Source organism: Oryctolagus cuniculus, chromosome 4 (genome assembly GCF_051225735.1).
Source record: "Oryctolagus cuniculus isolate XC-2025 breed Fujian yellow rabbit chromosome 4, ASM5122573v1, whole genome shotgun sequence".
Classification (NCBI taxonomy): domain Eukaryota; kingdom Metazoa; phylum Chordata; class Mammalia; order Lagomorpha; family Leporidae; genus Oryctolagus; species Oryctolagus cuniculus.
The window spans coordinates 54608341-54620348 of NC_142870.1; the positions used below are offsets into that span (position 1 = coordinate 54608341).

Below are 12008 nucleotides of genomic sequence, written 5' to 3' on the forward strand. Positions count from 1 at the left end.
TTGCACATTTCCCAGTATGGGATGGACATGCACTTATGGGAAGAATGGGAGACAACAAACAGTGCAGACTTCAAAGAGGAAAAGATCATTTCAGGTCTTGCTCTCCTCCCAACGCACACGGCTGCTCTAGTCCTTCTCCATTTCCATTTTCTGCTCCCTCCCAGCTGCAAGCACTGTATTTCTCTGGGAATGAAGTACCCCTACTCACTTTCAGTCCTCCAGGGCAATAGGTAAGCTCTCTTGGGGCCCCAGCAAGTGGCAGAGGTAAACACAGGAGAAAATGAAGCTTGCCTTGCTGAAGCGGAGAGCTAAGTCATGGGCGTAGATGTGAGTGCACATTCCACAAACAGCTCATCCTATTTGCTTTTCTACTTTCCTTTTCACTGATCCCTTTCTAGTCCTTCCTCCCATGCTTTCCCCCATTCCAGTTACCCTCACCTATTGTGTAGTGCAGCCTTCACTGACAGACAGCCATTGCTGGTTGATGGACCTCATGCACTAGCGGGTGACCTTGCTCCATCACGGCTTATTTGCTAAGGCCACTCTAAAGGCAAACAACTGTTGATTGAATGCTTTTTATCTCCTGAAATCTAAGAATATCCTCCAATTGATTTTTTTTTCCACTAGCTTCAAATTGGATTGCTTCTAACATGTACTTTTATAAAGAAAACCAGAAACCACCCAGAGAGTACCATCTTCATTTGCACATAGAAATGGTCTGCAGCCTCCAGGCCAGTGTGGTCAAGTACCTAGTAGAAGAGTTCTGGGTTGACTTTTCCTCTTCTCCTCCAGCCCCAGGCACCACAGCAGTGGGCCTTCTTTGCAGTTCACTTTAAGCAAGACTGGTAATACAAAATGCTGTGGTGAGCAGGCTCTGATCTCTGCTCTGTTTTATAGCTACAGGTTTAAAAGACCCCTCACACAGCAAATTGGCATTATGTAGACAAGTAGATCAGGAATGTATTTTCATCATCAAAATTTTTAGTGTTAAAAAAGTACCATAGATCTCATATACTCAAAAATTCTTTTATGATGAAAGATTTTTCTTATCTACATTGGTAGAACTCACAACAGGAAGCAATGACGTAGAATGTTCACTACTATAGTTACTGCCCAGACTGATTAGCTGCTTTCTGAAATGATGCTGATGAGCAAGATGTGGGACCTGGGGGTGAAGTACTTAACTCAAGGTCAGGAATGGGCTGAACTAGAGCCCCTGCCCACTTCCTCAGTCGCAGATGAATGTGTTTCTCTCAATTAGGATACAACCCTCTTTTTTTTTTTTTAACTTTTATTTAATGAATATAAATTTCCAAAGTACGGCTTATGGATTACAATGGCTTCCCCCCCATAACGTCCCTCCCACCCGCAACCCTCCCCTTTCCCACTCCCTCTCCCCTTCCATTCACATCAAGATTCATTTTCGATTCTCTTTATATACAGAAGATCAGGTTAGCATACATTAAGTGAAGATTTCAACAGTTTGCTCCCACACAGAAACATAAAGTGAAAAATAATAGATGATTTTTTAAATGATGATGAAATCAGATCAGACCTATTGTCATGTTTAATCCCAGTGAGAGTCAAGTTGGGAATTGATAATTTCTTTTTTTTTTTTTTACAGAAGATCAGTTTAGTATACATTAAGTAAAGATTTCAACAGTTTGCACCCCCATAGAAACACAAAGTGAAATATACTGTTTGAGTACTCATTATAGCATTAAATCTCAATGTACAGCACATTAAGGACAGAGATCCTACATGAGGAGTAAGTGCACAGTGACTCCTGTTGTTGACTTTACCAATTGACACTCCTGTTTATGGCATCAGTAATCTCCCTATGCTGCAGTCATGAGTTTCCAAGGCTATGGAAGCCTTTTGAGTTCGCCGACTCTTATCTTGTTTAGACAAGGTCATAGTCAAAGTGGAGGTTCTCTCCTCCCTTCAGAGAAAGGTACCTCCTTCTTTGAAGACCTGTTCTTTCCACTGGGATCTCACTCACAGAGATCTTTCATTTAGGTTTGTGGGTTTTTTTTGCCAGAGTGTCTTGGCTTTCCATGCCTGAAATACTCTCATGGGCTTTTCAGCCAGATCCGAATGCCTTTAGGGCTGATTCTGAGGCCAGAGTGCTGAGGATACAACCCTCTTCTTCAGTGCTTTTTATAAACTGTATTGTGATTTCTGCAAAGAGCAAAGACATAAGTATTTGCTCAAATTTGTTCAAGCCTGGCTATGTATTTAAAGAATTTTTAGGGGCCAAAACTGACACAGCAGGCTAGGCTAGCACCTGCAGTGCCAGCATCCTATGTCAGAGCAGCAGTTCGAGTCCCAGCTTTCCCACTTCTGATCCAGCTCCTTACTGGTATGCTGGAAAGTGTGCCTCCCTACTAGTGCGCCACCCACATTCAAGACCAAGTGGAGTTTCAGGTTTCCGGCTTTGGCCTAAACCAGCCCTGCTCACTGCAGCCATTTGGAAAGCCAGCCAGTAGATGGAAGATCTTGATCTCCCTCTCTCTACCTCCCTTTCATTCTGTCACTCTTCCTTTCAAATAAATAAATATTTTTTAAAAGAATGCTTTAAGCAACAAGTAGTAGCCTTTTCACTAATTTTTAATTTAGTGTTCAGACTTGATATCTAGACTTCAAAACCTTCAGTAACTTTTCAACAATTCAAAATTTCTTCTGTCTTGTTAGTTTTATATACAAAGAAATGTAAATCTTATTATACCTAGGAGTTGGAGTATGCCCTCTCTCATTTTGGTGCTTATCTATACTCTGCACTCCTATAATCTTACTTGCTTCCTCCTTAGCACAGAGAGAAAAGCATACACAGCCAGGCAGCACCCCGTGACAGCCCCTGAGCCCCTGTGACAAGCATGCCCGTAGATAGGGGGTGCAGGCCCTGTGCCCCGCTCCCCAACCATCCCCTCCTTCTCCTCTCCCGGCTGCATCTCCCAGAACCCAAGGCCTCAGTGAGGGCACACTGGAGTCACCCACCTAGGGCCCCACACTTTAAGGGAGTTCATTTTCCACAAAATTTCTTTTTTTTTTTTTTTTTTTTTTTTTTTTTGACAGGCAGAGTGGACAGTGAGAGAGAGACAGAGAGAGAAAGGTCTTCCTTTGCCGCTGGTTCACCCTCCAATGGCCGCCGCTGCAGCCGGCGCACCGCGCTGATCCTGGCAGGAGCCAGGAGCCAGGTGCTTTTTCCTGGTCTCCCATGGGGTGCAGGGCCCAAGCACCTGGGCCATCCTCCACTGCACTCCCTGGCCACAGCAGAGGGCTGGCCTGGAAGAGGGGCAACCGGGACAGAATCCGGCGCCCCAACCGGGACTAGAACCCGGTGTGCCGGCGCCGCTAGGCGGAGGATTAGCCTATTGAGCCACGGCGCCGGCTACAAAATTTCATTTTTAAAAGCACAAAGCAACAATATTTTGAACTCAGTATTTTTCAACATACATCAACAATCTTACACTTTAGAAATGCCTTTTTCCCCTTCTGTTTGGTCATTTTTTTAATAACTTCCTCGAGATGCCATGTTGACTCACTCATTAGTATAAATATTTTCCAGCAACAAAATGGAAAATCAGTGAAGTGACTTCCACATAAAGCTGCTTAGACTCCGGCCGTGAGCCCAGTTCTCATGAATCATTTTCTAGTGACACCGCCTGACGATCACTAGGGCTAGGCTCCATTGCAACAGGATACCTAAGGATTCAGCAGAAACCACACTCCCAGCCTATGGCAAAATGCTGCCTATTCCAAAAAGACAGACTGTAAGAAAGCTCACTCCTCTTGAGCACCCCCACATTCTTGTGCTACACAGAGGGCTGCCCCTCACTCATGTCCCAGACTCCTTGTCCAAGACAGGTTGAAGACTTTGATAGGCCCAGGCTTGAATTTTAACATATGTATTCATCTAACTTTTTAATAATTTTTCTTTACCCTGGTTGACAGATTAATTACACAAAAACATGTGGAAATTGTGCAAAACTGCGGGAAGATGCCTTTAATCACAACAAAATATGCACCTGCTCTATTCCCTTTGTCCTTGCAAAGAGTATGGAGGTAAGTGAAATTCAAGCAACTCCAGCTGACTTTATGCTGACTCCTATTCAACACTCAGCAGTAAGTTCATGATTTCTAGAAAATGCCTTATGAAACTGAAAACAAAGACAATAAAGCACCGTGGGGGTGACAGATCTTATAAATTGTTGAGTTTATTCTTTCCTTTTTTGTTTTTTGTTTTGTATTGTTCTCCTTTGTTTCTAAGTTTCAGGACTCTTTACCTACCCAATTTTGTAACATAATTCTCATCATCAATCATTCTACTCCAAGAGGGCATTGTACAGGAATTATTTAAGTTAACCACTCATCTAACACTGAGAAAAATGAATAGGCTGAGAGGTTAAGTGAGTTGGTGAAGGTCACACAGTAAGTTAGTGTCAGGGTCCTCAAACCTGACGGGACCCTCCTGCTCCCTTCCCTCACCCCAGGTCATTCTAAATATGCAACTGCCTAATCCCTAAGGAAACTCTTGGTCTAGTTGTCAGGCATTGTTAGAGATGCCAAAAAAAATAAAAAGTCCCTACCCTTGGACTGATTAGTCTCATGTTTGTCCAGGTCCTCTAGAAGCCAGCGCCAAGACAGGATTAGACATGCAGGAGATTTATTGAGGGAACACCTGTGAGGAAGAATGAGGAGGGAGCAGGAGGAGCCTGGGAAAGCTGTCAGCCCACAAAACAGCTCTGACCCTTGGGGAAGAGAGAAGGAAGGAATGAGGGAGTGAGGGAGGAAAATGAAGAGGAATTTTCAAGAGATGCTGATGAATCTGGTTTGGAACTAGCTGAGGCAGAATTGTCAGTGCATAGCTTAAGAGAAGGCCTGCCTGGACCTAGTTCATCCCATGCAGTGCCATCTATGAAGGGAACACTGAGAGAGTGGGTGTGGGTGCAGAGGAGACAGCAGGACCTTGAATGGCATTTGAAGGGGTTAAAGGAAACATTTTTCATTGGATGCAGTCTTGACTACCAGGTAAGATAGTGGAGGGCATGGAAAGGCTCCTATCAGATCTATTGCAGGGATGGCCCTAGCAACTGCGCTCTGAAATCATTATGTTTGCACCAAGACCATGCTTCCCACAGCCATGCCAGTCATAGCTGAATGTACCCAGGATACAGACATAGTCTCCTTCCTGGGAGAGGACACTCTCCTGATGGCTGTCTTTGGGACTTCTTGTCAGTCTTGCTGAACCTTTTTTTTCTTAAAGATTTATTTGTTTGAAAGGCAGAGGCAGAGAGGGAGAGAGGTCTCTGGTACACTACCCAGATGGTTCACTACCCAGATGGCCCCAACGGCTGGAACTGTGCCAATCAGAAGCCAGGAACCAGGAGCTTCTTCCAGGTCTCCCACGTGGGTGCAGGGGCCCAAGGACTTGAGCCATTTTCTACTGCTTTCCCAGCCATAGCAGAGAGCCGGATCTGAAGTGGAGCAGCCAGGACTCGAACCAGCACCCATATGGGATGCCAACACTGCAGGGAGCAGCTTTACCCGCTACGCCACAGCGCCGGCCCCCAGTCTTGCTGAAACTTTAGAAATTCATTGCAGTCCCCTTTCTCCTCTCTTTCTAGTTCCTTCCTTGAACTACCTCCTTCCTCTTTTCTTTCCTTCCTCCCTTTCTTCATGAGGACTCACAAAGCTTAAATTTTTGAAGAAAAAATCTGAAAGATAAAACCTTAAAGGGCTCCAATTCCCATTTGTGTATCCTTCAAACTCCTAAAGGTAAATGAAGTGTTACCAGCTGCTAACCATTCCTTTTGGTCAGAGGTTGGTTTCTCATAAAAACCCAACTAAACTCCTTAGGGCAGCCACAGGGCCTTTAGCCACGAGTTCCTACACATAACACATACTGCAACCTAGGTAATGAATCCACTCTGTCTTAAACAAACGAATCCTGCACAAAGTGCCATTAAATTTACAGTGAATTGTGCCTCCAGGAATGATTTTAAAAAATGATGATGTTACAGTCCTTGTTAAGCTAAATCTTGGACAAAGAATTATTGTAAAGAGGCTATTAAAACACTCCAGTCCCTAAAGTGACAAATGTTCTCTGCCTGTTTATTTTTGTCATTTATGTGAATATATAACTGGTTAAATGGAATTCTCTCCCTGACTTCCAAGAAAATGTATAGCACATTCCATTCTGTGGATTTCATATTCTCCATAGTCATGGGTCAATAAGAAAAGTTCCCTCTTTGGATGAGGAGATGTGATCAGTCATTCCCACTCCACCTGGCCTGTTCCCCTTCAAGCCAACACTCTTGATCAGATCACAGCCTGCCACACTCTCACGGTCAGCCTCTTTTCAGTATTTCAGGATATTTCTCCTGCAAGTGACCAAGCTCTTCAGCCTTTCTTGTCTTCTGTAACTTGCCACACTTATGACTTTTCTTCCTAGCTCTCATTGTCCATTCTCATTAGGAAATGAGACTGAATCCTTTCCAAAATGTTGTTTTTGCAGTGCGTGAAAGAATCAATGAACTCAGGGAACCGTAAAGGAATGCTTTTGTATTTCTAATACAGAATAAGGCACCTGACACCTCGGGACACTTAATAAGGTTCAGTCTTCATGTTTTTGAATGTAGGCCATCATTTGGGGGATATGGAGTATATTAATTATAAGCAGCTTCACTGGACATTTCTATATATACTGTTCATAAAATCTGTGGATACATTAGTTAAATCCTTATAGACATTTTCCATATGTGCTATTAGTAAAATTTGTATCAAGTTTGTCTAGAGAATTTCAAGGACTCTCATTTGTCACCATAAAGGTGGAACCACGACAGTAGCCTGGGACAGGGCAGACTCACGTGGCAGCACACAGAGAAAGGCATCTCACTCACGGCAACAAAGCAATTTGTTGCTAAGATGAAAACCACCTTCTTTCTTTTGGATCAGTGAATTATTCCATCATTTTGTCCACAGACAATTGTTTACTATTTCTTGAGCAAGTATTATGTGCCAGGTACATGCTACATCCTAGAGATGAAGACAAAAGCATCTGGAGTCTGACTAATAGATGGTTCTGGTCTTAGGCCTCCCACGTGCCATCATGCACTTAAGTATGCTCAAAATTTTTTAAAACAAAAACATTAAAAATAGGTTAGTCATTTCAATAATTCTGTATAGACTAGGATTTCTAGTACTTTCCTGGGTTTCTATTTCACATTAAGAAATATTCATTTTGGGGCCAGCACTGTGGCATGGAAGGTTAAGCCTCTGCCTGCAGTGTCGGCATCCCATATGGGCACAGGTTCAAGTCCCGACTGCTCCACTTCCAATCCAGCTCCCTGCTAATGCACCTGGGAAAGCAGCAGAAGGTGGCCCAAGCACTTAGTCCCAGCACCCACATGGGATACCCGGAAGAAGCTCTTGGCTCCTGGCTTCAGCCTGGTCCAGCCCCTGCCATTGTGGCCATTTGGGGAGTAAACCAGCGGGTAGAAGATCTCTCTCTTCTCTCTCTCTCTCTCTCTCTCTGTCTTGTGTTGTCCTCTATAACTCTGACTTTCAAATAAATAATTTTTTAAAAAAGAAACATTCAGTTTCCATCAATTTCTTCTGTACTAGTTTCTAATATTAAAAAGTTTTATCCCTATTTGCTAATATTCCAGTTAATTTCTCTTACTCTCCTCTTACTTCTTGCTTTTCTCCTACACAGGGTAATGTTTTTATGTACTACAAGCTGTATGGCTTCTATCAGAACCTTTATCGATATATTTTATCCAGAAGTAATAGTCAACTGCTGAGTAAGGATCTGAAGGTAAGGCTTTATTTCATTTGCTATAATATTCTGTTTCTTATTTTTTAAATGAGATAGAACTTTCAGTCAATTTGATTTTCGCTTTTAGTGAAAGAGGAGATGGAAAATGTACTCAAAAACAAAGATTTTACAAAACGGAAATGCTCATTTCACTCCTGCATATATGGAAGGAGGCAAGTGTTCGGGATAACTGCTATTGAGAAGGGATATTTGCCTTCTTTAGAGCACTTTCAATGTGAACCCTTTCCAACTCAATGGTTATCCTTTCCTGCACCATTCTGAGAGGCCTTGAGTGCCTGATTTCTGTCTGGTTCACTCTGTATCTACCACTGTCCTTCCTAAAATTGGGGTTTTTGATCCAGCCTACTTTAATAAGGAAATTGGGCTATATTTGATTGCATAAAAGCCTTACCTTTCCAGACACAGGATTGCAAATTTTTGCCCTTGATAAATGATATTCAGGGGCCAGCTCTGTGGAGTACCAGGTAAAGCCGCTGCCCTGAGGTGCTGGCATCCCATATGGGCACCGGTTTGAGTCCTGGCTGCTCTACTTCTAGTCCAGCTCTCTGATAATGCGCCTAGGAAAGCAGTAGAAGATGATCCAAGTTCTTGGGCCCCTGCACCCACATGGAAGACCCAAAAGAAGCTCCTGGCTCCTGATCAGTCCAGCTCTGGCCATTGCAGCCATTTAGGGGAGTCAACCACTTGATAGAAGAATGGTTCTCTTCCTCTATTTCTCTCTCTCTCTCTCTCTCTCTCTCTCTTTCTCTCTCTCTAAAAAAAAAGGGAAAAAAAGATATTCAGCATATAGCAAGAAAAGCTAGGAGGAAACCTTTTCTATGTTAACATTCTTATATGAAACTGCTAACCAAAGTATTTTTAGCAACCATGCTCCCTCTTTTTGAAAATTAATATTTGAGAAGCATAGAGACAGACAATTCAGAGAAAGAGCACCCATCTGCTGTTTCCTTCCCTAAGGCAGGAACTCTTAGATAGAAGCTGGGGGCCAAAACCTCAATCCAGCTCTCCTACATGGGTTGCAGGAACCCAATTTTCTGAGCAATCACTGTGGCTTCCCAGGGTCTGTATTGATAAAAAGCTGTAGCCAGGAGCAGAAGTTTGGTATTGAACCCAGATATTCTGAATATGGGATGCAGCCATTTTAACCAAATCTTAACTGCTGGGTTAACCACCCGCCCCACAAACACTTTTTTTTTTTTTTTTTTTAAATAAATGGCTGCTACAGCCGGCGCTGCACCTATCCGAAGCCAGGAGCCAGGTGCTTCTTCCTGGTCTCTCATGCCAGTGCAGGGCCCAAGCACCTGGGCCATCCTCCACTGCCTTCCCGGGCCACAGCAGAGAGCTGGACTGAAAGAGGAGCAACCGGGACAGAATCCGGTGCCCTGACCGGGACTAGAACCCGGGGTGCCGGCGCCACAGGCGAAGGATTAGCCTAGTAAGCCGCAGCGCCGGCCCCCACAAACACTCTTTTAGAATTATATTCCGGTACTTGCCAGGATAGATTCCCTGTGATAAGTCATCTAGTTACAAGCTCCTGATTTGTATATTTTTCTAAATAGGTTATACTTCAATAAAAAGAGGTTTTAATATATAAATATATTCCCATGTAGATTTAGCATGACATATAGCATAATTAGCAAGGTAAAGTTCCTTTCTGCATGTGATTGTTAATGAGATATTTTTGGCATGGTATTGCTAATAGAGACACACACACACACACTCAGAATGCAAAAATTTCTTAGTGCAAGTGAGCCAGAAACCTGGGAAAAACAGGTAGCAGTCCATAATCTTGGTTCATGCCAATAAATCAGTACGAGTTGATTAACACTGCTAGTGGTCTCATTTCCAACATAAGAGTTTACCAGAAGCATTTCTCACTGCTCTATCATCTTGCTTCCAGGCTGTTGAGGACTGTGCTCCATTCAAAGTGTCCCACAAAGAAATCCCTTTTGCTCCTTGTGGCGCTATAGCCAACAGCATGTTCAATGGTAGGTGACTTTTCCTATCTTTGTGGTATACCCTTTCCTAGGTGGTAACAACCTAAATGTCCAGAAGATGGCCTCTGTAGCTGAGTTTTTTGACAGTTTTTTGGTTCAGGGGTTTTAAAAATTCCTTATGCATTATCCTGGCTAAGCCAGAGCACTGACTTAATGGTATTTCATTGGCTAATATGTAAGTTCTGCCTTGCCAGGAACCTGAGAACAGTCAAAGAATATGCATTAAATGTAGCTTAAGAGTATTTTTCAATAATTGGTTCAACCTTGGCAGGAAAAAGAATGGTCTTATGATTCCAGCATCTATGGCATGTAGGTGTGTTGCAAAAACCTTGATTTATTTTTCAGCTGTGTATAGTTCTGCATTTTTTGAAAGGTGGCAAATTGCTAGCTTGCATCTCTCACTAAATTTTTAATTTCCTTACAGACACCATAATTCTTTCATATAATCTTAATTCATCTATACATATCCAAGTCCCAATGCTAAAGACTGGGATTACATGGTGGACAGATAAGTATGTCAAATTTAAGAACCCAGGTGCTAATAATCTTACTGATAAATTTGCAGGTAAGCTCAATACTCTTATGTCTTTATTAAAAATAAACTGTTTTGTATGTATGGGGAGATGTTCATGAGTCCTCCTTCTTTATTTCTTTGTTGACTCATTTTTGCCCGAACTTTCTCTACCACTTGGCACCTCCATCATATACCTATCAAAACCATGAAATGATTGGACCTCTGTTCATTCCAGTTTGCCATTAGGAAGAAGACAATGTTTTAAGAAGCTTGTTGCTTTACCTATAATTAGGACCACCATGTAGTTTATCATCTAAGCTGGTGAATTTTTTGAGAGTGAAAGGCAGCACTAGAATAACTACTTCTATACCTATTGAAAATACTTATTTATTGACCAGTAAATTGACATCCTATTGGTATACTTATAAAGCAATTCTAATTTCAAAAATACAGGTCTTTCAAAAATTAAAATAGCATTTATATGGCAACTAAACCAACTTTTAGAAACCAGATTATTATCCCATATGGGCGCTAGTACAAGTTCTTGCCTGCTCCACTTCTGATCTAGCTCTCTGCTAATGCACCTGGAAAGGCAGTGGAAAACGGCTCAAGTGCTTGGGCCCCTGCAGCCATGTGGGACATCAGGAAGAAGCTCCTAGTTCCTGGCTTTAGCCTAGCCCAGCTCCAGCTGTTATGGCCACTTAGGGAGAGAACCAGTGGATGGAAGATTTCTCCGTCTCTCCCTCTCTGTAACTCTGGCTTTCAAATAAATAATAGATAAATCTTAAAAAAAAAAAAAAAAAAAAAAAAAGAACATAATGATATTCCCTTCCTCTCACCCTCTCTCCCTCCTGCTCTTTCCCTCCTACCCTCCTTCCTTCTCCCTTTCTTATTGTGTTAGCTTTTGAGATAACATTTAAATTTTTTTTATTTGACAGAGTTAGACAGTGTGAGAGAGAGACAGAGAGAAAGATCTTCCTTCCATTGGTTCACCCCCCAAATGGCCACTGCGGACAGAGCGCTGTGCCGATCCGAAGCCAGGAGCCAGGTGCTTCCTCCTGGTCTCCCATGCAAGTGCAGGGCCCAAGTACTTAGGCCATCCTCCACTGCCTTCCTGGGCCACAGCAGAGAGCTGGCCTGGAAGAGGGGCAACCGGGACAGAATCCAGCGCCTCAACTGGGACTAGCACCCGGTGTGCCAGCGCCACAGGCAGAGGATTAGCCAAGTGAGCCGCGGCACTGGCCAGGACACACTATTTGATGTATAAACACACTTTTCAAAGGCTGAAACATTTGTAAAATTGTGGTTGATGATATGACCAAGAAACACATATAGTACCACACTGCAGTATATGTTTAAATGAATATCTGTATCATTGTAAAACTTCTGCAGTTAAGTTTTTCTAACCATGAATACAGAAACACATTTACATTTGTATAACTACAGCTCTTCTATTGATTACTAAAATATTATAGCTTATTTGGGCACAGTTGTGAATTACAGTGATGCCACAATCAATTTTTTTTTGACAGGCAGAGTGGACAGTGAGAGAGAGAGACAGAGAGACAGAGAGAAAGGTCTTCCTTTGCCGTTGGTTCACCCTCCAATGGCCGCTGCAGCCAGCACGCTGTGGCCGGCGCAACACGCTGATCTGATG

At 42.8% G+C, this 12008-nt stretch overlaps 1 protein-coding gene across 1 annotated transcript in view; it reads left to right on the plus strand.

The window, feature by feature from the left end:
- The window catches only part of LOC100353038 (cell cycle control protein 50C), a 29585-nt gene that overhangs the window by 5432 nt on the left and 12145 nt on the right, over positions 1–12008 (plus strand). The window contains exons 2-5 of the mRNA XM_002716615.6: positions 3955–4065; positions 7718–7819; positions 9741–9828; positions 10262–10402. Of these exons, the coding sequence (XP_002716661.1) occupies positions 3955–4065; positions 7718–7819; positions 9741–9828; positions 10262–10402 (442 nt within the window). The remainder of the gene's footprint in view (positions 1–3954; positions 4066–7717; positions 7820–9740; positions 9829–10261; positions 10403–12008) is intronic.